The sequence below is a fragment of the Triturus cristatus genome, chromosome 8, assembly GCF_964204655.1.
Source record: "Triturus cristatus chromosome 8, aTriCri1.1, whole genome shotgun sequence".
Taxonomy (NCBI): Eukaryota; Metazoa; Chordata; class Amphibia; order Caudata; family Salamandridae; genus Triturus; species Triturus cristatus.
The window spans coordinates 1,168,355,676-1,168,383,187 of NC_140591.1; the positions used below are offsets into that span (position 1 = coordinate 1,168,355,676).

The 27,512-nt window shown below is 45.9% G+C and overlaps 1 protein-coding gene across 6 annotated transcripts in view; it reads right to left on the reverse strand.

The window, feature by feature from the left end:
• Positions 1-27,512, reverse strand: part of INPP4A (inositol polyphosphate-4-phosphatase type I A) — an 857,226-nt gene that overhangs the window by 204,185 nt on the left and 625,529 nt on the right. For 2 of the 6 annotated variants that reach the window (XM_085622820.1, XM_085622818.1), the window contains exons 19-21: positions 14,616-14,834; positions 11,625-11,763; positions 3,234-3,266 (exon numbers count right to left, since the gene is read on the reverse strand). In XM_085622820.1, coding sequence (XP_085478946.1) covers positions 3,234-3,266; positions 11,625-11,763; positions 14,616-14,834 — 391 coding nt within the window. Of the gene's footprint in view, positions 1-3,233; positions 3,267-11,462; positions 11,764-14,615; positions 14,835-27,512 lie in introns of all 6 variants that reach the window. The other 4 variants (XM_085622817.1, XM_085622816.1, XM_085622821.1 and 1 more) reach the window with 2 other exon arrangements.

Consider the following 27,512-nt stretch of genomic DNA (forward strand, 5'->3'; position numbering starts at 1 on the left):
CTGGTAAACACCCGTGGTGCGGTGGTGACCCCGAAGGGGAGAACCGTGAATTGGTAATGCTGATCGTCCACCACAAACCTGAGGTACTTCCTGTGAGAAGGGTGTATTGGAATATGAAAGTATGCGTCTTTCAAATCCAAGGTAGTGAGAAAGTCTCCCTGACAGAGGAGTGGGAGGACTTGTTGGAGGGTGACCATGTGGAAATGGTCCGAATGTATGTATGCATTTAGAGGCCGGAGGTCCAGAATGGGCCGCAGGGTCCCGTCTTTTTTCGGTATTAGAAAATACAGAGAGTAGACCCCTAAATTTTGCTGATTGACGGGGACTTGCTCTATAGCGTGTTTTTGTAGGAGAGAGATCACCTCCTGTTTGAGCAGTGTGGAATGTTCCTGTGACATTGTGCGGTGCCTTGGTGGAATATTGGGTGGGGTAGATGTTAGTTCGAGACAATACCCTGACCGAATAATTTGGGTCACCCATTTGTCCGATGTTATGGACTCCCAGGCGTGAATAAAGTTTTGCAGTCTGCCCCCGACCGGAGTGGGATGGTCTGGGGGGAGCGAGGGGAAGTCATTGGGAGGGCGGTGTGGCAGAACGGGTGGTGTTGGTTTTGCCCCTGCCCTTATTGTTGTTACCCCTGTATCCACCTCTTTGGTAGCCCTTTGAGAAGGTAGTTTGAGGAGGGGATTTGTAGGAGGTAGAGGCAGTATCGGTGGAGTAGCCTCTGCCTGTGCTACGAAAGGATGAACGTCGAAAGGAACGTCTAGGGGTTTGGGATTGTAATGCCCCCATAGACTTTGCTGTGTCTGTGTCCTTTTTCATTTTTTCTAATGCTTCGTCCACCTTTGGCCCAAATAGGTGTTGTTGGTCAAAGGGGTGATTTAGTATGGATGCCTGGACTTCTGGCTTAAACCCTGAGATCCTGAGCCAGACATGACGGCGAAGCAAGACACTAGTATTTATAGCTCTAGAAGCAGTGTCCGCTGCATCGAGGGCACATTTAATGGAGGTGTTAGTAATGAGCTTTCCCTCTTGTATTAGGTCATGAGCTTTACGTTTGTGTTTCACTGGGAGGTGTTGCATAAGAGCCTCTAGCTCATCGTAGTGTGCTCTGTCATAACGCGCAAGCAGCGCCTGTGTATTCGCAATGCGCCAGATGTTTGCGGCTTGCGAGGCAGTGCGTTTACCAGACGCATCTAAGAGTTTTGATTCCTTATCTGGCGGTGGAGCCTCACCTGAGGACTGGGAGTTGGACCGCTTTCTAGCTGTGGACACAACTAGGGAATCTAAAGGAGCAGGTCCTTTAATGTATGCAGGATCTGTGGGGGCTGCTTTGTACTTTTTTTCTATCCTGGGGTTTAAGACCCTGGCCCTGACTGGGTCTTTGAACACCTCTGCAGCATGTTTGGTAACACCCTTAAGCATGGGCAAGATGGCTGTAGATTTATCCTGAATATCAAATGTATCCAGTAAGAAGTCTTCCTCCACTGGTTCGCTATGTAGTTCCACCCCATGATAGTGTGCGGCTCGCTGCACTAAGTGGTGAAACCCTAGTGAGTCCTCCGGGGGAGATGGCCTGGATGGGTAGAGGTAATCTTGAGGCACATCTGGTATGTCAGGGTTTTGGTAATCCTCCCATGGGTCTGGGGTCCCTGGGGGTGTGGGGTCCATCGGGGCGTCCGCTGGATCATAATCTGGATCCCCGTAATCCGGTTCTGGGGATGGGGTGGGGGAGTGATGAGGCAAGGGTGGCGGAGACCTCGGAGGGAGAGGAGGTGGAAGAGGTGGAGGAGGTGTAGGAGGTGGTGGGGAGGGCACTCTGAGAGGAGATGTGGCAGAGTCCTTACGTTTTGGCGGTGGAGGAGGAGCTGGTGTGTCAAGACGTCTTTTTTTGATAGACAAAATCAAGAGCCCAGTCTTTGGATCCTTTGACAAGGTTTTTTGAGAAGGATCAGGCGTAAATAGTTCCCTCGGCGCCGAATCGTCCGCTGGCGCCGATGTTTTCGGAGCCGAGGGCTTGGGTGGTTTATCTGCGCCATGCTTTTTTGGAACCTCCGGTTTTTTCGGCGTCGAGGTGGGCTTCGGCGCGGGAGCGTCGGTGCCGAGGGATTTATGCTTGTGTTTCGTCGGTGCCGAAAGTCCAGGCTTCGGCACCGGTGGCTTCGGAGCCGAGCTGAGTGTCACTTTCTTCGGTGCCGAACGGTGTTTGTCGGCACCAGGAGTAGGCTGGCTCGAGCCCGAGCTGCCGTGACTTGTGATGCTTCGACACCGGGCCCGAAGGTGGGGTGATAGAAGCTGCATGTTTGGTTTTCCCTAGGCCCGGAGGCGAAGGTGTAACCTGAGTCTCTTTGGATATGGGCGCGGGGGTGGGAGGGGGTAGAGTACTCACGACCCTCTGCACCGGTGTGATGTCCTCCAGGTCGGAGTCGTCAGCCTCGGAAGCGCTTACCATGTCTTCCTCCTGCTCGGTGTGTTGTTGCCCCGAAGCTCCGGTGTCGTCTCCGAAGATGTCCGGTGGAGCCGAGGTCGATGAGTGCGCCATGGTGCGTCGAGCCCTTCGATCCCGGATGGTCTTTTTCGATCGAAAAGACTTGCAGGCAGGGCAGTCACGAGCCTCGTGTTCGGGAGAGAGGCAAAGGTTACACACCTGATGGAGGTCGGTGTGGGGAAATTTAGACCCACATTTTGGGCACTTTTTGAACTGAGTCCTTTCCATCGGCCGGGACCGGAGTCGAGGAGTGCCCGAAGGCCGGTGCCGATGAGTGGAATCGAGAAAGTGCCTCTAAGAGAGATGAAGAAGATGATTTTGATGAAGAATCTCGATGGACGAGGATTTTCCGTCGAGGCTGGAACTGGAAAAGTTCGAAGCCGGAGCACGAAGTATCACATCCGAGCCCGATGGCGGAAAAAAACAATCTGAGGATGGAGCCGAAGCCCATGCGCAGTACGGACCGAAGGAGGAGTCACCGAACTCGTGACTTCCAAAGACTGTCCAAGAACAAAAACAAACTGCAAACATCCGGGCCCAACACCAGATGGCGATCTATGCAAAAGTGTACAATCTGCAGCTCATATGCCTCGAACATACAATTTTAAACTAAATGTTGAGAGTTTATGATGTAATTTTTTTGGGGGAAAAATTTGGCAGGAATCCATAGTGTAATATTAAAAATAAAATAGCAGTGCAACCTGCATGTACCAGAGCAGAAGCAATGAATGAAAAAGGCACCTACCTGGGGTTGGCTCCTCAGCAGCGTTGCTGAAATCTGCACAAAAATGAGGTGCAACATGCATGATTAAGTAGCAGCAACATAGATAAAATAAACAAGCAAGTCAAATGCTTAGCGCAATTATAAAACAAAGGAATATTACAGGATAGTGCAACGCAAGATATTTTCAATTGCGGTCACATATGGCTCTTCAAAGCATGGATAACATGCAATATAAAATCATTATATAGGGTATATCCGATATTACGAAATGGTCATTTAGTTATTCTTTTGGGGAGCAGCATGTGCGATCTATGATAAATGTGCTGTTCGAGAAAGGATCGCAAGCATGATAGGCTTCGCTCAATGAGACGAAGAGAACTCTACATGCCATTTCATAATACCATTAACAAACTTTTCCAGTCGTAAGCAAGGGGAGCAGAACAGGAGATAAGTTACAGATAACTCAACCTTAAGCAATACCAAGCAAAAAGCACTTTTGTTGTAACCTATTTAAAGATATAACAGTGACACTAGTCACAATATATGTATCAATAAAAATTTCTATTTTGGCATTTAATAATGTTTTTAGATCAATCACTAACTCCTGAAGTTGGTGGTAGATCAATGTAATTGAATTCCAAATTAAATGCCTCAGAACAGTGGTACTAGTGGCCTTTGTCATCCAAAGAATCCTTCAACTTCCTAATTAGTTGTGATATCCTTGAGATACAAGGGTGAGCCCTTCCTACTCTTTGGCAAACAATCTGTTGTGTAAATGCACAGGGATAGGGGTGATGGGACTAAAATGTATTTGTCTGGAAATAGGTTTGGTTGATTAAATAAATGTGTGGTTGAGAGAGAAACATCTTGCAAGTGTGTGGTGAGTCACAGGGTCACAACCTGTTAAGACGCGCTGACGTGCACAAAATGCCTCAAGCCCACGTGAGCGGTCAGGGGTGCGCTAATAAAGTGGGCAGTCTCTGCCCCTGTGAACGGACAGATAAAACCACCAACACGTATCTGTGCGTCATTAATCGCAGCCACCGCTGCGGCCTTGGTGCAGCACCACTACAGTGGCGATGAGGTAGAGCCGGCCCCACTGCACCCACTTTATGAGCTTTGGTCACACAGACCTCCGCCTGCAGAAGTAACCGTGGTACCTTGCTTGATGCCTCACCCGTTCCGAGTAGAATGGACACAACACCATGCAGAATCCACCTTCTCACTGCCTTTGGGGACACATCCGCTGCAAAAGTTGTGCTGTCTCTTGTCTTCCTTGCCCCATCTCGGCACTTCATTTTTCTGCCTGGCATAATCAGTGCTAAGAGCACTACATGAGCCCTGCATTTCTGCTCTCTGGTGAGTGCTGGCCTCTACCAGCCAATGGCAGCACGACCAACCCTGCCACCTTTTCCTGCAACGACCCCGGTTTGCCGGGGCATTTTGCTTTTCGTACCTGTCCATCATCATGAGTGCTGATCAGCAGGATTGTGCACACACAGTGCTCCACCAGCAAGCTGAGCGTCCAATCCCAGCAGCTGCTCCTCCGTCGCAATGCCTCATGCCCACCCATGTAAATGGAGGTGCCTTCAATCCTTTCCCCATTCAGCAAGCTCAGCGACTTCAGCTTCACATTGGTGCATTTCTGTTGCACACCTGAACAATTACTTCAAGGCCACTAAAGAGACTGCTGGTGAGACTAAACAATTCCTGCTGCTACATTACGCCGGTGAGATCTTTAAACTCTTTCACAACCTCCCTGGCACCAGTGCCGACAACGACCACGACTGGGCCATAACTGCCTTCAACACGTACTTCGACCCCCAAATGATCCCAGATTTTGAAAGGTTCAAACTGCGCCAAGCTATCCAACAGGAAGGTGATTCCATTGACATCTTCTACGCCAACTTGAGGACGCCTGCTAGCACCTGCACCAAGGATGATCCACAGAAAGAGGTACAAGCTCAAATAATTCAAGGCCTGCTGGTCAGACACACTGAGGCGCAACGTCGTTAGTCGCCCCAACATGCCACTTGAGGAGATTCTTCCACTAAGTGTCCTATTACCGGGCTCACCAGTTAGAAATGGTGTTCCATAAATTTCCCACAATACTGAAACTCACACCCCAACACATCAAAACAGAAACAACAGCTGCAGTCTCAAACGACTCCCCTCAATGGAGTACACCGAAGCCTGTCTGCATAGAAGACCTCACTAAGGACACCTGCAGCTACTGTTGTTACACCTCACACCCTTTCACGAATGCCTAGCCAGAGGAAAAATGTGTTCGACATGCCAATGCCCCAAATACTTCACTAAAGTCTGCTGAGACGGGCGCAGACTACCCACATCCAGAGTGCGTGGCATACCTCACTGCCACAGAGTAAGGGCGATTATTCATCAGACCCTGAATGCGCTTCTTTGATCACGTGCAGCAGCGGCGTTCCAACCGATGACAAGATCTTCTTCATATTGTGTACTTATGAACCAGGGCACTGTCCATGACGTGCCCGCCCCTCATGCCAAGTAACCAAAGGCCATACTCCAATTACACTTCTGAACGACAAGGGCACATCTCTCACTGTAACCAGCCTGGCGCAGTATCTTGCCACCTATCCCGCTGGTTGGTATGTCTGCTCCACTAACTTTGTCACCTTCTTGGACGCCAGAACACTCCTCAGCTGGCACAGCGCTGTGTGCCTTCACCTCCTCCACTTTACTGTAGTCGTTGGTGATTTGGCCAGTGACACTGACCACCTACTCCTCAACTTCTCCAGCTTGTTCACCGGCCTGAGATGCCTCCGGTCTCACTGCATATTGACCTTGAGGACTGACCTGTTGCACTGCAGGACTGTAGAATTTTGTTCCACCTGCGCCCCGTGTTGGAGGCTGAGCTGCAAAAAGTTGAGGATGCAGGAGTCCATGAGATGTATTTGGGCCCAATCCGTGGGTGTCCCCTATGGTGGTTGCGAACGAGCCCAAGCAGACAGGGTGTATGTGCATTTGCATTGACATGTGTCTCCCCAGTAAAGCCATTAAACAAAAACTCCACATTTCGTCCACCACTGACAACCTGACTACCTACATCAATGGATCCAAATGGATCTTGAAGCTCGACTTGAACTCGGGCTACTACCACCTGAAGCTGCGTGAGGACAGTAGGTACATCACAACCTTTGGCATCCACGTCGGCCTCCGCCGCTATCGCAGGCAAAAGTTTGCAATATCATTTGCAGCAGAGGCCTGCCGAATGCGATACAGGACTGCACACAGGCCTCGAGGGAGTCATCAATGTCAGCAATGACATCTTCATTCATGGGCCCACTCTTGAGAGTCACCGTCGCAGCCTACATGCAGCCCTCAAATAGATTGACTCAGCCGGCCTCCACTGAAACAAGTGCCAGTTCCTTTGCCAGGAAAAGGAGTTCTTTGGTTTTATTTTCTGAAGCACTGGCATCAAGGTCGACCCCGCCAAAGGCAGGGACAGCAAACAGGCGACCACACTATCATCAGCTGCTGAGGTCCAACGCTTCCTTGACCTTGAAACATACTGCAGGGGATTTATTTCCAACCTGGCTATGTTGGCAAGTCCTATGAGACACCTCACCAAAACGTCCACCCCCTGGGTGTGAAGTAAAACAGAGGATGATGCATTCCAGGTCATCAAAAACGCTCTCCTCCAGGACACTGTAATAACGTACTTTGATCCTGCAAAAGAATCTGAGCTTGTGGTAGACGTTAGCCCCATCAGCCTTGGAGCAGTCCTAATGCAGAATGCTGATCTGTGGGCACCTGTCGTGTTTGCCAGCAAGGCACTCAATGACAGTGAGAAGAAATACGCCCACATAGAAAAGGAAACACTTGTCATCAAATGGAGCTGCCACCATTTTCACCTTTACCTCTATGGACGGCCGTTCAGAGTAATAATTGAACCCCAAGCTGCTCATACCACTCTTTGCAGGTACTGCACCACAGCCAACTCTTTACATCAAAAAATGGGTCCCGCAGCTCACAAATATCAACTGTCGGCAAGCTACAAGCCAGGATGTGATCCTGCAGACTACCTCTCCAAGCACCCATGACTTTCGCACAGTGGTTCCAAAGGCCCTCTGTCTGAAACAGATGAATATGCACGCTGGATCGCGGAGGTCAGATGCCTGAAAACAATAGCCCTCCAAGACATTGCTGCTGCCACCGTCTTAGACTGGTGCCTCCAAAATGGCCTTAAGTGACCAGTTCCGACAAGTGGAAGTTTTTCCTCCGGGACCTGAAGAGACAAGATGACATAGCTCAACAAGGCCTCTCCGCTCTGTGGAACATCTGGCACAAACTCCGTGCCGCCGAGCAGGGGATCCTCTGAGAGGCCACTAAATGGTCATCCCCAGCTTGCTGAGATCAGCCATTCTGACACTTGCCCACACCGGATGTGTTACTACTTCTGAATTTCTCTGAAGTGCTTTCCATACAGGAACCCCTCCTTCCTCTGATGAAACATGCCATTCTTCTAACCTCTGGTGTCTGAGATCAAACACATCCAGTTCCTACGCCCTCCTTTGGATGCTGCTTTTTGGTGCTCAGGCTATGGCCAAGCCTGGGGCCTGCATATATTTGTGCAAGTTCTACTTGTTAGGTCTCCTTTCCAGAGCACCCTCCATGTCACCTAGTATCAAGGAGACCTTCAAAATCGGCACCACATGCAGGGAATAGCCTCTCATGAACCCTAGGAGTCCATCCCCAGGGCAAACTCGGAAGGCGGAGCAAAAGCCAGAGAAAGGTCTGGTTGAGTCCAGACACTGCATTAAAAGAACCCGGGACTGAACAGCCTTCAGCATCCAATGCACCAAGTAAGACCCGAGGAAAGACACTCATTTCTTAAATATATTATTGAGAATCTAACATCTGCAGAGCAAGCAAAAGGCACACACAGGAAAACAAACTCCACCCTCAGCTCAGCAGCAATGAGAATAGTCTCCCCCTTGCCATACTGGAGGACTAAAAAAACAGAAGGGCTAGCAGCAGGAAAACTTGATCCTAAAGGAAGCCATCATGAGGACTTAAGTGGCCCATCTTGTTTTATTCTATGCCCTGTAATGGCACCCATGTGGGGGTGCCATCAAGCACACACTTGGTGGATGCACTGTTGTCCAGCATATTGGGGTAGGCGCTAGAGTGCTAACTGAGGAACCATAAGTTATCTATGAATTCCATTCATTTAAGAAGAAGAATCAAAAACTCCATAATATGCCTCCTAACAGCGCATGTCAGGAAAAATCTGAGAATTTGTCACAAGACAAGAGTTGGCCTGAGATCTTGTGGGAAGTAGCTGCTCCGTTAAAATCACTAATTTTGTGTCTAATTATGGATAGAAACAACACCCCGCCTATTCACTTGATCATCTGCTGAATAGCAAAGAGGTGGTTCGATAGTGTGTGGCTTCTTTACAGTGGTGCAATCTTAGATTGGAAGAATACAACAACAGCAGTCACAATCTGAGCAGCACCTCTTTGAGACCCAGGAGAGGATCACTCCCTAGTATTGTGTGATTGTTTTGGAAGTGCTTGATTTGGAATTGCCATTGTTTATTTATGCTTAATGAATGTGTAACTCAGTGTACCAACAGTAACATGGTACTGTATTGTTTTGTATTGTGATTGCATTTATATAGCGCTTACTACCCCCGAGGCGTCAAAGCACTTTTGCAAGATTTGTGAGGTTAAAACAGAATTTAAAACAGTGAGCTCTCTGGCTAGATCATGTGAAGGAACAGAAACAGTGTCTGTGAATGAACAAGTGAGTCTTAAGATGAAAGGTCCGAGAAAGGATTTTAAAACTCGTCCAGATTAAGGCAGTTCATTCATTAAAAATGCTTGTAGACCAAAGTATGTGAGGGGTGGCCCAAAACAAACCACAATTGGAGAAGACACTCGCAATGGCATTGTGAACAGTGTTAGAGGTAATTTGAAATTAATTACTTTAATAGGAATATCAAGGAAATGACTTATAAGTGACTTGCTCATTAGGATAATTAGAAGACTTTACGACTTGAAAATGGCCGTGGCCAAGTGAAAGAGATACTCATGATGAGCATTGCCAGAAGGGCCATTACTATATAGCCCAAGAGCTGAACGGTTCAGCAAGGGCCGCAAAGTAAGGTAAATGCTCTTAGACTTAGTGAGAACAATGACCCACAACAACTGAGTCAAAAATCAAAAGAGCAGTGGTCAGAGAGCCCATCACAACTCTGGAAGGAAAACACATCAAAGAGCCATCAAACATCTTGGTATACCCAACAGAGGGTAGAAAAGATTGGGAAAGAGGTCCAGGGCTCAGAACAACTATGAGATGCAAGAAGGGTAAACAAGTTGGTTACCAAAGGAAAGAATAGTGCTGGCCCCAGGGAGTATCACAACACACAGTGAACAACTGGGGCGGATCTCACAGATGAGCTGATCTCCGAGAATCCTCCAGAAACATGTATGGCAAGACCTGCAAAGAGCACATCCAGAATTGGGAGGAAGTCACAGAGTGCAATCGAAAACAAGCTAACAGCACTGCTAGGGGTGACCCAAAGGCAGCACACAATATACTCTGGAGTTAGAGCTTTACCAGGCAACCAGGGCCAACCACTCGATGTGAGCTAAGTGTGAGGTATCAGGAAAGCCAGAAGCTTGATCAAACACAAAGGAACCCCCCTGTTAGGCTATAAGACGCACCTTGACAAAAGCCAGAGGACATCTTCAGAGAGGCTTGGTGCAAAGTCCAGTAAGCCTGTCCCTCAGGAATCCTAGGCAAGACATAAATGGTGACAGTCTCTAACCTCAGAGGAAACCAAGCAGAGTATTAAAGGCCTGCCATCAATGCTTATACTGTAGGTTCCCTGGAAAAAAACTCTGGTGTGAGACCTACTGGAAACAGGCAGGCTTAAAAGGTGCATTATAAATCCCATTAGCCTTTTGGAATATTGGTTTTATTTAGCCTCCAGATAAATAAAGGCAGCACAGATGTCAGCACCCACACCACACCGCAGATCACACAGCTTTACAGAACAGGCACAGAGGCACATGGGGAGTCCCTGGTAGTCTTTTGCTGAGAGTAGGGATTGTGAAATTTGCTGGTCCTGGATGGGTGATGGCGGGTCTTTATTGTAGTTGGAATATTTTTGTACTAACCAAGAGTCCTCTCTTTACTGTGGCCTGAAATTCATGACCTCCTATAAGTTTGGAGGAATAGGATCTGGACGTACCAGTACTACCTGTTTCAGGCAAAGTCATGGCTTCAATTCGGTGCAAATTCTGAAATATGTAAATTTGGTATTGCTTTGAAGGTGTTTGGATCTAGTGACCATTTTGTGAACACAATTTTGGAGTATTCGCCCAAATATTTTTTATTTCCTGACACTGGGCCCTACAGCCTTTGCAGTGTTTTCCTTGAACAGAAAACACCTGGAGATTCTTGTGCACTGAGTCCAGACTCAACATTCACCAAAGGGATCTCTTTATGGAGCAATTCATCAGACAAGGAGAACTGCAACATTAAGCAGTACTTGTGAATTTCAGGTCCCAGCGCCCGGTGGAAACCCCATCCAGGGAACACACCTTGGAAAGAGAACAGTGTAGTTATGAAAACCTATGTGGGTGCTGGTAAAATCACACTTAAAGAAATTGGAAAAACTTAGCAGATGATAAAATGGGCTCTGACAGAGCAAAGGGATGCACATCCAGGCAGATGATGAAAAACAGAAGCACATATGCAGAATAATATGTTTATTAGTATGACTGAGCCTAAAGGATGTAGGGTACAATTCTGTAATTTACACAAATCATGCTCTAAGGCTGAAGAGGGATTGAGCTACTAATCTGTATCATTTGCTTGGATATTTCTGAAAATACTACACATTGCTCTTCGTAAAACAGTTCAATGCATATTTTGAATAGAATCACTGTCAATTAATCACAGTCAATAGCATAAAATATTTCAAGTACACACACTATATGAGCATGCTAACATTCAGGGAAAGCATTCACCTTTCTGAACACCTTCACTGATGCTATCATCATTATGTAAACACACTTGAGTCACTGTTCCTAATAGTAATAATCTCTATTTCCTGTGAGACAGGGGAACTAACAAATAAATACAGTTGGATGCAATCACCTGGGTGAAAAGTTTAAAATCAGGACAAGTGGTTTGAAGCATGCAAACAAAACAGCAAAAAAACAAACGTGAGGAAAGAGGTTCTAGCATACGCACTTTTAATTCGGTAAGAAAGGCATGCAGGAGGTGATGATAAGGACGAAGGTAGCGGGTGAGGTAGCACTGATGATGATGATGAATAGGGCGGTGATGATGACGATGTCGATATCTCATCGGAGACTTCTGGATTTATCCAGTAGGCTCGCGACATCCGATTACCTTTCTTACTAGAGCAGCTGACATCACACTGAAAAACATCTTCGCAGCTGTCGCTGTGCAGCCGTTCCTTCTGCAGGAGCTTGTCCACCCTCTGGATGATGCACTCCAGGCTCTTGTCAACATTCACCCAGACCTTCTCCTGGCAAGGGATGGAGAAAGAAACACGAAAGTAATCATATTAGCTCAGAATGGTCAGTAATGATTTATAAGAGACAATATAAAATGATAAAAACAACATTGTGTTTTAGGGCCAGATTCAGAAAACCTCTAAGAAAACACATGAATCTATGCATCTTCAAAAATGACAGGCATTGCATGAAATTCAATGTCAACTGTACATTTAGAAGCACAGCAGTATTTTTAAACGCTGGCTCCTGTGGAATATTTGCAGGGTTGAAAATCCCCAGAAGTAAATGTGGAGGAAATGTACATGTGCACAATTTTTTCCCCCAATTATTTCTCCACATGGGAAGTCTTCTCCTCACAACCTTAAAATATGTGAGGGTGTTTGGGGGAACATATTTTCACTTTTACGGTTCAAATTTGTTTTTATTGTAGCCAATAATGAGCTTACCATAGCCAACCAGTAAAGCTGTCGTAGTGTTATTATAGTATACCATATTACAAGTATGCAACAAATTGACTGTCCCAACAATCTCCCCACCCCCTCCAGAGTGCTCACATCAGAGTCGAAAACAGCATAGATAAAAGCAATAGGATAGTAATAGATTACTTGGGTATGGACTCTGCGGGTAGCGCAGGAACCGGCTCCGTCAACTGGAGCAGTTGCAGGTATTGGGGACAGGTCAGTTCCACAAATTATGGGAGAGAAGCGCTAGGTATGGTTGCCACAAATCTCTGTAAGAGTCCCCCTGCAAGGTTAATGTCAGTGTAAGTTTTTACATCTCAAGTACAGGCTAAATGCGATTTCGCCATTCTAGACGTGGCAACAGTCGCTCTGTTACTCAATGTGCCAAAATTGCCAGGTGTGCAGCCTCCATTGATAAGCTAATGCGTTTGTCAGTGCGGGATTTGCGTGGGTATTTAAGTGAATGGGGTAGCTCCAGAATTGGTGAAGGCGAGAATCGGGGTATTTAGGTGTTAAAATGTGTATCAACGTCGGTCAAAATCTCTCCTCAAAATTGAGCCAGTCTTGGGCATCCACACAGGATGTGTAGCACGGACCCTGGGAATCCAGATCGCCTCCAGTATTCGGCACTATGCACCTGCGATGCCTCTAAGTAGACAAGGGGGGGTCAGACCCCAATAGGTAACGATTTTAGTGGCGGTTTCAATGCTGGCTGTATTGTGGGTTCCATGTCGTGTCCTATAATATATGTCCTGCCACTCTTTGGCAGTCAGTTGGTGCCCCAGCTCCTTCGCCCTGAAGATCTGCACAAGGGGCTTCGATCCTGCCGCCTCCCAAAGTAGTATACTATACAACTCGGTGATTAGGTGTTTGTCCTTGTGTGCTGCCTCCTTAACTGCGGGTTGCATGAGCCAATGTCTAATCTGGAAGTAGTGAAGCCTCTCGCTTTCAGGGAGTGCAAAATCCTCCCGTAATCTGTCAGAAGAGATGGGTCCCTCCTCGTCCCAAAAATGCCCAATAGAGCGACAGCCAGTCGCCCTGCCATGTCTGGAATAGGGCATGTTCGAGTCCCGGTGTAAAGTCTGGATTTCCCACCACCGGAGTTAGAAGGGAGGGGAATGTTGAGAGTCCCTTACGAATCACCAGTCCATCCCAAACCTTCAGGACCGATCTGGTGATTATAGATCGATATGCTCTAACATTTTAAGCATGAACTACTTTCAGGAAACTCCTTTTGAGGATTATCACCATAAATATTTCATTTTACAACAGTACAGAAATATGGCGTGCACCAAGAAATCAGAGAGAGACCCATTGTTTTCTATTGTATGATATACACTAAATGATTTATATCGCCTTAAAAAGGCAGAAGATGTTAATGGGGTGCATCTTTAGCTGTGAATACTGTCTGAGCTCCATACTTTGTGAGATGCTTGCTACTGATGTGGCTTCTGTTAGAATATTTAAAAAGTTCAACTGTGTGCATGTGCCACACCAAATCTCGCATCGAGACTTGCTAAATACCTGAAGTATCTGATTTTGAAATTGTCAAGTTGATTGTTTAGATACCATATTTGATTGCTGAATATGAAGTTGGATTAAAAATACTGGAGACAAGCACTATGTGTCTTTGAAGTTGAAAAATAATAATTTGTTCGAGATGTGGGTCCTCAATGTCAGATTAAAGAGTTCTTACACCCGGACTATTGCTGTAAACAAATAACTATGCAGGGAAGGCTTGTGAGGTAAAATGTATCTTGACCACTTCCTAATAACTACCAGGCGTTACAGGAAAATTGAATGCATCAAAGAATATAGTAGAATGTGTAGACCACAGCCACACCACAGCAGCAAACATCATTTGTAGTACCTCCTACCTGGGAGCCACAAGAAAGGGAAATACTCTTATTTTGGTCGAGAAGTTTTGCATTTCCTTCCTTAATTTTCTGCAAAATGTTTTTTTCCATAGTAAAATGAAAGTACTCATAAGGGGGGCAATAACAAACAAGAAAATATCATGCAGCCATTTGAAGATTTGGTCTGTTTCCTTCTGAAGAAGGCTTTGGTCACAAAATTCACCTGGGTTCCAGATCTTAATAGCCTGAGCCCTTGTCTAGCTGAGGTCTAGGAAATTTTCAGTGGGTTGAGTACCCTTTCCCTAGTGACATTATGAAATTGAGTTGAGTTCTCCAAGGTAGTATGGGTGGCTCAGGCGCTGTTGAAGTAAGTTGTTCTGTTACCCTAACCAACACAGATGAATAAATAGTAGTCTGTGATGCCGTATAGTGGCACCGCATTTGCAGATCTCTTGTACAGTCATATTTCCATCATCTTTATTATGCTAAAGCAACAAGATAAACCAGAAAACGTCTGTAAACACAAGCAACTTAAAGATATCTCACCCATTCTTCTTCGTGCCAGTCAACTTGCAGAGAAGACCGGCTATTTCTGCCTGTCCATCTTGCCACCAGGGTATCTTGGTCGTTCCTTAGCATCACTTGTTCCACATCTCCCGAGGTAGGAGATGCTTTGGACGCTATGTAATCTGGTCGTGCAGCATTCAGTCCTTGGATTGCGTTTGCCAGGAGTCTGCAGTCACAGACAGAGACGAGCTGCCTTGTCTAGAAGGATGCAAAATAGATAAGTGTTAACAGTGTGCAACTAATCACTCATTTCACACTGCTTTGCAAGTAATGCTCTAAATTAAGATCTCTGTATCCTGCGTATTATTAGAGAAAATGCATAGTGCAATTTGAATGGGTCTTCATAGCTGTATTTGCACAGTCTGTGAAAAATTAGCCACATAGTAACATGATTATACTGGTATTAAGGCAACATTTCAGTCTAGTCTGGTCCTTCTGATCTGAAATAATGAACAATATAAATTGTAACTTAAAATATATGGGTTAAAGTACCCCCTGCTATACAATATAAGGATATTGCAAGCCACCAAGGAGTTCCTTGACCATATAGAGGAACAAGGCTGAAGGTTTGCAATATTCTACTCCTTATACTACATGGCAACACCATCACCTTTCCCATAAACCACTTAAATCCTTGGTGTGGTGCTTTTTGACACGAACAAGAAAGGAGGTTTGCGAAAAATGAATACTAAAATAGTGCACAATTTAACAGACGAAAAGAAGATATTTATTGCAAAAGGATATTAGAGTGAGTTTAATACAAATCAGTTAAAAAAAGACTGTAGCCCAGAATATGTAGAAACATACAGGGATTCTATATTTCCAAGATTTACCTACAGCATGGAAAAATAAACACGTTGCCATAAATATCTCCTTTTTGCTTCTCGCTGTTCATCTAGAAAAGCCGCAAAGAAGAAGCACAAGATAGGATTTTTTTTTCTTAAACTGCAGCTTTAATTATGCAGCAAGGGAGCACCAAATTATGTTGCGGGTTCACTATATTACGTGGCAAGAAAAGGCAAATTATGTGGCATAATGCAACACTTTTTTATTTCATTATTTTGTCATCCTTACACACTGTAATACTGTCTGGAGAAGTATTTCACTTCCTTAGTACCAGTTTAACAACCAAGTGCAGAAATAAGCAACTGAAAGATGACCAGGTTACCTTTGCTAAGGGCCTACCACTGTGCGCGAACAAATGTGTCTATGTTTTTAATGACCTGAGATACGTTTGAGCTAGAAACAACGTTTTTTTGTTGTTAAAATCGACAGATTGTGCAGCAGATGATAGATTATGGGGCAAATGCAGCAAATCCTAAATATGCTGAAATGGCTGCAGAATCACATAATTCCAGGGCCCCTGATTATGTTCTGTGACCTGCTTTGATCTTGGACACTGGCAGCAGGCATTGTGATGTCAGAATCCAACTAAGCTATTAGACTTGAGCTACTATGTAATTTCTTTATAACAGACACCCAAGGACACCGCATGTCGCCTGTAATAAGGGGTTTTCTACAGGAATTGTAGGCTCTCATGTATTTTAATGCTATACGTCAAATGGTGGCATTAGCATCTGCAGATTTCAACTTAACATGCAATGCTGTAGAAATTTGTATTTACAAGGAACAGTGGTCCCATTCAAGATAAGTCAAGAAAAATATCACAATTACTATAATAAGAAAAGAGATTCAAAAAAATGAACAATGCATGTAATGAAAGAAGGTTTTTATGTTGATTTTAAGAACTATAATAAAGAAAAAAATAAGTGAGCTAGCCGTGAGAAGGTTTAAAAGAAAATCAGCCGATTTCCTAAACCCAGGCTGGTGACTTAAAAAGTGACTTTTAAGTAAACAATGCAAATACAAAAAGTCAAATCAACATCTCATACTCAGAAAACAAATGTACAATAAAGTTTTGAGTTTAGAGACGTAGGTCGATGACGTTTCGATCCCCAAACAGATGGTGGGATCTCTTCAGGACAAGACGAAGGTAAGGATGCCTGGGAAGTTAGCCTGGGTAGGAGGGGGAAATAAGGGGTGGGAAGGGAAGGGAGGAAAAGGGAAGAAAGGTTGGACGAATTAAGTATACAGTAAGTATAGGATGAAGTGATAGAATAACGCAGGATCAGAATATGTATAGAGAAGTAATAGGGTGAGTACCGGTTGAAAAAAACCAGGTTCGGTGAGGAGGGGGGTCTAACGAGTCCCAATTGGTACAGAAGGGGACTTACTATATTGCAACAGATAGAAGGAATTTGTGACCGAGGGGCCTCAGGTGCTGGGGGAATGCACGATAGGAGGCGGCGGAGGAGCGTCTGTGATCCGCACCTAATGGTGCCGTAGCGCCTGTGTGAATGGCATAGATGGCGATCTGAGCTGGAGACGCAGGACGGCGAAGGAGACAAGCTCACGGGTTGCTGAAAAATAAGGGGAAGAAGGGAGGTAGTACCGTAGCAGCTGTGGGACGGAGGATCGCTGGAAGGGGAAGATCGGAGTGAATCTTACCTGGGTAGAAGAAGTGCCAGTTGCAGTCGTTTAGTAACGTGGGGGTCCTGGGCGGTAAATGGTAATAATTAGCGCCGTGTCGGACGAGAGCTGGCGAGCCAGGTTCGGCGGTGAAAAAGTCGGACCCAGCAATGAGCTCGGGACTTCCGGGACCAAGGATGGGCAGGTCACATGGTGCGGTCTCTCGAAGGAGAGTGGAGGTGGAGGCAAGCGGAGGGTGGGCCTATATGACGCGACCCCTTATTTCCCCCTCCTACCCAGGCTAACTTCCCAGGCATCCTTACCTTCGTCTTGTCCTGAAGAGATCCCACCATCTGTTTGGGGATCGAAACGTCGTCGACCTACGTCTCTAAACTCAAAACTTTATTGTACATTTGTTTTCTGAGTATGAGATGTTGATTTGACTTTTCGTATTTGCATTGTTTATTTAAAAGTCACTTTTTAAGTCACCAGCCTGGGTTTAGGAAATCGGCTAATCTCCTTTAAAACCTTCTCAGGGCTAGCTCACTTATTTTTTTCTTTATTATAGTTCTTAAAATCAACATAAAAACCTTCTTTCACTACATGCATTGTTCATTTTTTTTAATCCCTTTTCTTATTGTAGTAATTGTGATATTTTTCTTGACTTATCTTGAATGGGACCACTGTTCCTTGTAAATACATGTCTACCCCCGGTCCCGTCTGACCTCAGGGTTTCCTTGTTCCTCTTGTAGAAATTTGTATTGCACTTGTTCTATCAGTAGTATGGCCTTTAAGTTCTGTTGCAGTTCGGATACCTTCCAGGACCGGACTGGGAACCAAAACCGGCCCTGGCACAGTGCTCGGCTGGCCCCCCCGGGCTTGGGTGTGCCGCTGAGCTCTTTCCCACGGCAGCTATGCTGCAAAAACGGCCCTGTAACAAAAACGGCCCCCAGGGGCTCAAAACCGGCCCCCACCCGTGCGGCGCACTGGGGGGTTGCCCGGTGCCCGCTACGGCCAGTCCGGCCCTGATACCTTCATGCCCTTGAGCAAACATTTCCATCAAAGACCGGAGTCTGGTTTTTTGAGTTGGATAATCAGTAGGGTGAGTGTGAGTAATATTCTCTTTTCATGTGTATTTGTGCTGTATTGGTCAGTAGTGATGGGTCTGTGCAGCCACAGGTCTACTAATTCGGGTACATGCCATCTGGGAAATTTGTATGAGCACTGCCTACAATGTGTCTGAGGTAAAAGTATATGTCCTTTTACGGTACACACTATCCTTTAACTAGGTTCACGGTGGGGTGTTGGATTGGTGTTGGTTCAGATTGTTGACTGTAGTTGTTAGTGGTATTTTGTTTATGAAGAGTGGGGTGCTGTTGAGTTTGGAGAGGTCAAAACATATGGTGCCTCTCAACTGTGCTAGATTCACCTGCATTGCTCTGTTGCGTACTCCTCTGGAGGCTGGGATTGCATTTTTATCATAGCTACTACTGTTGTGAGCTTGGGGATACCAAACTGCACAAAGTAACCGAGATGAGCAGGGTGTGTGGAGTGGTTATCTAAATTGTTTCACTAGATTCTGGGTATTGTTTCCTGGTGGATGGCTGTGAACGTAGCAACATTCAAATGCTAGTGACATCACCCGTGTTCTGCACTTATGTTGTACAATAGCTGTCAGATGTTTTTCTCCTTCACATTTGGCTATCAGATGCAATTTCTCCTCATTCCTTGAAGCACAAGAATATCAATACGACAGTCAGATGTATTTCTTTCCCTTTGTCCTGTGATGTACAAAAATAGTTTAACAGTCAACCATATACATTTAAATATGTAAAATATAAGTACATATGAAAATATACCTAGGAGATCAACGACTGTGATGATCCATAAACCGGAGAAACCACGCAGGGAATGTGTCTCCTACTCCTAAATCTTGAAACAAAGATCCTGGAAAACGTACTTGCAAACCACCTGTTGCAGGTGGTAGACACACTGGTGGCCCAGATCACTTGGGCTATATGCCGTACAGGGCAACGAGACACAACCTACGCACACTGGCTGGGTGCCTGGCAAGGTGCAACCGGACAGCCATGCCGCCCATCCTGCTTGACCTGGATGCTGAAAAGGCATTTGATTCGTTGGAATGTCCTTTCTTAATGGTGGTACTGCGCAAAATGGGGATGGGAGCAGAGTTTATGTCCTGGGTTACATTGTTATACAATGACCAAGTTGCCAGGGTTAGTGCAAACGGGGCTGTCTCCGAGGAGTTTAACTAGCCAGGGATGTCCACTGTTCCCCCTTCTATTTGCATTGGCAATTGAACTCTTAGCATGGTGACTGTGGACAGAAGCCCTGTGGCGAGGAGCGAAGTGGGACCCAAACTGGGAGGACTCTGTCTCCTTGTATGCTGATGGCAGACAAGTGTACCTGGCGGAGCTAGATCGCTCAGTCCCCAGGGTGCTGTTAGTTCTGGCAGTGCTTGGCTTCAACTCTGGCCTCAAGATAAATTGCCACAAGCCTATTGCATTCCCGCTTTCAGAGGAGGTGGGGCAGGGCCTGGCCCTACCCTCCTGCATGGCAACCCAAAGATTTCAAGTATCTCTGGGATCTTTAACACGAGGGACCAGGACTCATCTGTTAAGGAGAACTTAGGGAGGGTCCTCCACTCCTACAAAGCAGATGCAGAGCGCTGGAAGAGACCACCATTATCACTTCTGGGCAAGGCTGACCTTTACAAAATGATATACCTGCCAAAATTCCTTTATGTTTTACAGAACTCCCAGCTTGAGGTCCTGGATGGTTTCTTAAGGGCGGTAGCGGATGTCACATGTCAAAACTGAAGGGGGGTGGGACACGGAGGATTGCATGGTCGTCCCTCACTTGAAAGCCCCTGGAGGGCGGAATCGCCTTTCCTCGCTTACACCTTTAATATTGGGGGACACAGTTGCAAACAGTCAATGATTGGGCCATTGCCTCCCAGCAGGAGCCTTCAGTGATGGCAGACAGATGGTCAACAGACCTGGAGGGGTACGTCTGACGAGTATATGAAGAGTGGGGGATGCCACCCCTGCCAACCCCTATGACCGTTGAGGAAATATGAATTTTATGACCAGTTATGTCCCCTATCTTAGACCCCAACGGCTCCATGTACATGCTACAAGTACATGTATGTTCCCTCCAGTTCCAGCTATGAAGACGCAAATGCATGTGTGTCCAACGTCAACATGTCCTCTTTCAGATTCGCCATGAATGGGTCGAATATTCCATTCCCAAGTATGATTGGCCACCGACTTTATATGGTTCACTTTTCACGTTTTACAGTTCAGGCGAGTAGGCCCTGAATTCTGCCATCAAGCCTTTTCCTGCTTCTGCCTCTGAAATACTCCTGAACTTTGTCCTACTCCCTGCGCGGCTAACGGTGCCTGACGCGGCCTGTTGCCTGCCAAAACAGTTCAGCCTTCAAGTTATCTGCTCCGCTCCTCATCCAATGCATTCCAGTCTAGTAGTTTAGGTAAACATCCTTCCTGCTACCGAGCAAAGGGCTCGGCCTCGCTGTCTTTATGCAAGTAATTCATAGCCCCTGTTACCATGGAAGATTCCTGCCCCCTCGCATCTCATGTAGACACATAGACGCTTGTACACGCACTAACAGTTAGTATAGAATAGGATCTGTCCGAGAAGACCTTTCCTTCCAGATAATATAGTTCCTTAAACACAAGATATTAGATATGATTTAGGACTAGGTTGTCCTGACACCCCAGACTTCTGTCTCCACATGTAGGGCTAAATGTCAAGTTCCCTTCACCCTCTAGTTGCACGTCAATCACACGTCATGCGGCTGCGCGCGCATCTCTACCAAATATTTCTGCTGACACTGCAGGATTCTCTTATGGATCCACCCACTTGTGACATCATTTTAAATGACGTTTCTAGTATACGCCTATTATTACGCCTATTTTCATTACGTATGTGTATTCTTATCTGTATTATCAGCTGTTACGCCTCCTGCAACTGTCTTAATGTAATGCTTTTCATATATATATGATTACTTGTCAATAATGCATTGCCTATCCCTTCCTGAACCTTCGTGGTGATGGAATAAGATTGCCTGGTTCGAACCATAATTCCTTTGTAAGGAATAAAAGTCCTTTTCAGAACCTCTAATACCACGGATTCTGCCTCTTATTTTGACTGAGTTATTCTTACTAGACTTTACCGCATGAAAAATAGTACAGGTAATTTAAATATTTACCACATAAATTGGCGCCCGAATAGGGACACTTTCTCATCTCACGCGCCGGAGGTGCGTTGCAGGCCCGGTCTCCCGCCACAGCTGAACGGACAAAAACGCGTACCCGCAGGATTTCCTGTATCTCCCTCCGGCCAAGCGGGGGTGACTGAGGCTGCGATCAACACCCAGACGAGGCGGTGAGAAGTGCGAAGTATCCCGACCAGAGCCTAGCTGAGAGAGCAAGATCCGAGGTATACAGAGGCCCACCAGGTTCCGAAGTTCCGAGTCAAGTCGAGTCCAGTCCGGTCCAGTTCAGTTCAGTTCCGAGGCCTTCCGTTCCGTGCTACCCGGTGAGTACCGTTGCTGGGGAGGCAGTTAGACGTGCACATTAATTTGTGCCGGTCATGACGGGTTTGGGTACACAGATCCGGTCTGCACTGTTTCAGCAGTGTATCTGTACTGTTTAGCAGTATATCTAGTATGTTTTGTATATAATTCAGTATTATCTAGTATCAGTATTATGTCGGTGACTAGTTTTCTTCTAATTATCATTGTTCGTTAAATGTTAAATGTTAAATGTTACTGTGTTCAAAAAATTGTGGTATGAATGAGTGTTCATTATTGTGTTTATGGTATTAATAGTGTTCAAGTCCAGTTCAAGTAAGAATCAAGTAGCAAGGTTTAAAGATGCCGTTCTTTTCAAAATTAAGACAAATCAAAACTAGAAAAGGAGTACTCGAAGAAGCTGTTCCCATTCCACCTAGGGACACTCCAGGGTATTTTATGTATCATAAACATGGCCTAGATGCCGTATTATATCTTGACTTATGGGTGGACTACACCAAGGATCTAGCAGAAAGTCAGAGGTGGCCCGCAGCTGGGACATGGGATGCAGATTGCATCATGAGAGTAGAAGAAGAATTATGGAAATAGAAAGACAGACAGTCACAGAAAGATGCCATTGAACTATGGCGTAAAGAATCGCATAGGCGCACAGAGAAAGCGCTCAGACAGGAAGAGAAAAGTAGGGAGAACTCAAATAAAGCCCGAGAAAATGTATTAGTTGAGGAAGGTATCCGAGTAAAAACAGAACAAGTAGACAGACAACGAAACACTCTTATGAATGGTATGTATCCTCTTTTGGCCGAAGGTTTACCTAAGGCCACCCCGGAAATACCGAAAGATTTGCCACCCCCATTACTCCCGATTAAAGCACATCCCAAGACCGCAAAAGATATTTTCCTTTCCTCCTATTTAGACGATGTAGCTCCCGAATATGTTAATGTTCCACCACACACGCCACCTGTCGATGGTACTCAACCCCGAGATCATCCGCCCCCACCTCCGCAACAACAAACTCCTCCGCACAATCCAACAGGCCCATCTGTTTCCACCGCTTTTCCTGCATCCACAGTTTCTACCTTACATCCCACAAATCCTTTCGTGCCTAGCACCTCAGGAGGTGCGACAGCAATTTTCGCCACGCCACCATCACGAAGTAAATCGTCTCTTTAGCATTAGATTTAGCAAACCAACGTACACCCCAAATAGCAACGTCCGACATGTTTAAGGAACATCTTGTAGATTGTAGATATGATCCAGTGCCCGGTAAAAATGACAGAATGCTGCTATCATCACTACGTATACGACGAGCTTCAATGTATTTAACGACACTACCAGGAATGATTAATCATCTAGACAATATATATCGCTTTGTCCAAACAGGGCAAGGCCCTGAAAGTATTGACGAAGCCATGGAATACCAGAAAGTGGATATACAGAGACTACTGTTACGCTTCTTCATAAACTGCTTGATCAGAGACAGAGATAGGTCCGAGGTAGATCAGGATGAAATGCAAGTACTTACCAGATGGGGTCAGAATATATCAGAGGGAAAACATGATAAACAGACATGTATAGTAGCTATGTGCCGAAAAATCCGCAAAGAAGTAGAACGAATACATAAAGCCAGATTGGAGGCAGACAAAACTGAATCAGAGGGAGAGGAGGAGGAAGAATCAGAAATACCCACAGGACAATTAGAAACGATAGCTTATGTAGGTAGGGGAAGACCTTGTAACAATACCAGATACTTTAATGATCCGATACGTCCGATACGTCCAGAATGTAACAGACATTTTCAAGCCTCTATGCTAAATACGAAGTCCCCTGAACACTTATTCCAGGCTGCTGATAAATTACTCCGAGACCGAAGGGGGTATCATATGCTCGATTCTATGGATGAACAAGAATTAGCCAGGTCAGCAGTACTATGGGCTGACAGTTCTGAAAAATACAGTGATGATGCGCTAGCACACACGTTTTTGAACCTTACCCCAGACGAACAGCGTTTAGCTGGTATATACATGATACAACACCTCGTTATATTGTATAGAAGCCAACACTCCGATCCTGGTCCCCTACCTGATATACTGATAGAATTACTCACGAACAAATGGAGAGGTTCAGGTACTGATTTAATTAAAGAAATTCTAGAATATCGACACCAGTACATTGTCTTCGTATGCCCAGAACATGTTTCAGTTCCCCCCAAGTTGGAAAGAAAAACGTATCACATAGACAGACAGAATCCCTTACGCGAAGTACACCCAATCAGAGGTGAGGACAATATTTTTAAACGCGTGTTTGTGTACGCGCCCATAACTAAAATTTAATTATTAGAAATGAAGAAAGTAGTACCTAGCCATGACAAAGACCCAGCAGGTTTCCACCGTGAGATAAAAGACATGTTACTCATGGGAGAGTATACTTACCCTGACATTATGAAAATATTAAAAGTCCTATTACCCGCCGGTATTTATGAGAAACTCAAAGAAAAGGAATGGGAGGTGGGAGACCAAAAGATAGATTGGACAGCATTAGAAAACGAAGAAAAGGCCCGAGCTGCAGGTTCAGGGCTTGGGGAAAAGACTACAGCATTACCAGGATTATTAGTGCAGGTACTACCACGTTTATTGACTACGAAAAAGGAAAACTGGGGTGCAATTTCAGCCTGTAAACAAAAACAAGATGAAGACACTAGTGATTTCTATTCCCGATTCGAAAAATGTTTTGGTATTAATAGTGGCATAAAAGCAAGTAGTGAGTCGTATCCACATCTGTTTGTGACAAAATTAGTTGAGAATTCCCTGCCCCAAGTTAAGAATAGAGTATTAAAATTCGAGAGTACTTGGCAAGGTAACACACCGTCACAGATGTTACAAATGTTACAATATCATCACAATAGAATTAGAGAAGAACAAGAATATGAACAAAGACGTATGAAAGACACGAAAATGAAAATGCTTGTTGCTCAGTCAGTTCCAGCTGACGGTCATAAAAAGGGTACGACACAGTCCAATGATTCAGTCAGGCCCGGACTGGTGCTTTCGGGCACCGGGCAATCCCCCGGTAGGCTGGATGGGGTGGGGGCTGGTTTTCCAATAGGGGGCCGGTTTTGTGGCTGGGGGGCCGATTTTCAGTCCGACCGTCGTGGGACCGTGAGACTGTCTGACTCTCAGTCCGACAGACTGAAGTCAGTCAGACTTTCAAGTTCCCAGCAAAAGCAAGACTACTACTCCGACCGAGTCCGCTCTCTGAGTGCAGCTGCAGGGAAAACAGCAGCAAGCCTGATTGACCCGTGCAGTGTGCAAGTGGAACCGAACTTTCAGGAGGAGGAGGTGCCTCTGCGCAGCGCGCAGAATGATGCACTGACTCCTCCTCCGCCGCGTCTGCGCGCCTCTCTAGGGTGCGGCTGATGTCATCCCCGCATGCGCATTGGGCCTCGCGCGATTTAAACTGCGCGCCTGCCTGCAGCATCGGGAGTGACGACGAGCAGAGGTCCGCACTTCTTGATCTTTGGCGGCCATAATTTAATTATTTTATCCTAGGCTAGCCCGCCGACGTAGCCCCCCTGTGTCTACAGACTGCCACCAACAGCAGGTGAGTACGTAACGTTTTTCTGGCACCAAATTAATTAATATGACATTGATTCATCATGGTGGGTGGCACAAACAGTTGGCGGGCGTCGCGCCTCGTGCAGTGGTGGTGACGGGTGGTGGTCTCGAGATTCCATTACCGTGTATGCACAGCTCTGTCCTCTGTGTACATGCTGAGGCCTCTCGCCTGCTAGCGCCTTGTTTAACCTTCACTGAGCTACCCATTCCAGCTCAGCCTGAGTTGTGCGCTCAGCTTCTCACGGGACCTTCGCGGGTGCAGGCAATAAATCAAAATGTGTAATTATGATGATGAATCAATCATCATCATGATTACAATTTTTGATTTGGTGGCGCGCATGGTGCGGGCGGGCAGGCCGCGATTAAAGTAGGAGAATTTAACTAAGCTAATGCAACAGGCTGGCTGGCTGCTTTTTTCGTTCTCCTACTTTAATCACGGCCTAGGTATGGGTTTGATTAATATTGGTGATCAGCAGTTGCTGTAACTTTAAGGGATTGGGCATGAAATCTGTAGGCTGCACCGAGCTATTTTTGATCTTAGTTTGAGAAACTATTCAGTGAGATGCAGACACACTTTAATGTGGTAAATCACTGGCAGAGCTATGCATGAAACCTTTTTCCTGGGCATTTAATCTCACTGCTTTCCTTTGATCCATACCCCATGTCTAAACCTTTCCCATGTCAACTCCTCCTTTCTGTCCCTCAAAACTTACACCTGTTTGTATCTCTTCATATTTTCGTCTCCCTTTCTCTCCTTTGCCAAGTCTGTCTTACTCTCCCCTATTCAGTCTCTTCCCCCTTTTTTTCCTCTCTCTACCTCCGCTCAGTTGCTTTTCTTAATTCTCTTCCTCTTGAATTTATAGGGGTTCTTTCGTCTCTTTTCCCCATCTTTACCTCTCACTGCCTCCTGCTTCTGCATCACTGTACCTTCCTTCCATCTCATTGGCGACTGGTGGCTCGGAATTTCGTAGCTATTTGTTTCTGTTTTTACACGAATACAATGAATAAAATCGTGTTTCTGTGCCATCACAATACTTTTGCAATGTCTTCTCTCCCCCTTTTGAGCGGTATGTCAAGTCATACATTTCCCTATCTCGTTTACAATTGAACAGGGAACCCGCTGGCCGCACACAATAAATTAACTGATTGGTAAGGTTGGCAGCGTGTGATCGCGCACCAGAGCTTGCTCTCGGTTTGCCAAACAAGTGACCTACTGTATAATCAAGGCCCAGGAGGAGCGCTTGCACTGCTGCTGGTCCCCTGTGCGCACCGGTATTCTCCCTGTCTAAGGAGAAGCTCCAGTCCTCCAGGAGAGAAAACTGATAAATGCTGGAATTCCATAACGACGAGTACCGGCCCATTTAAAACACAGGTCATGATGACCAGTCGGCAGGGTTTCTTGACCCTAGGCCATCATTGTAGTACAACTGTACCCAGCGGTGCATCCTGTAAACCTGACCCCATGGTGTCCATTGAAATTGCCATATCAATCATGGGCCTTAGTGATAACTCCTAACAGTGAAATCTACTTATTTTTGACTAAAAACCGGAGGTAATCGTATGATCACACATTTGTTTTGCACTTTGAGGAGCAAAGGAAAGTGAGGCTGACAAATGTGATGTAAAAAAAGTTGTCTGTTACTTTGGATCTGCTGCAGTTTACAACAAGTTTTGAAATGCTGACTCGGAGGGGTCCAAGTTTGGTCCAGGAAGGCTGGATCCTTGGCTGGTGTTGGGATAAGCACAGACTGTGTAATGCGTTTCATTTCAGACTCGGTGGATGTGCATTTATCTCATGTCAATAACCTTTAAACGTCTCTATGACTATGGACCTTTTCGGTTAAGTGTTGCCTGCTGTCAATATTGGGACGTGCTCTGTCTAGCATGCATGTTGCCCCATAGGTGGCTGAAGTGGAGCCAGTCGGGGTGGAGAGCCTACTTGAGTGTGGGTAGCAGTGACTTCGTTTGGAGAGCCGATCATGCAGAGAATGAGAAGGCTACTGTGATTGCTGCCTCAGCCTCTCGGGACTGCAGGGGGATGGGGGGGGGGGGGGGGGGCAGCCGGGGCCACCGAAAGTAAATCACAGGCCCAATTAAAAAATGTTTAGATGTTTAGATTACTCCTCTCAAAATCGGAATGGTTGTATTAAAAATGCAGAAATGGCTGCTGTGTTGTGGTCGCAAATTAAACTCAGAAGCCACATAAACGTGATTTGCCTC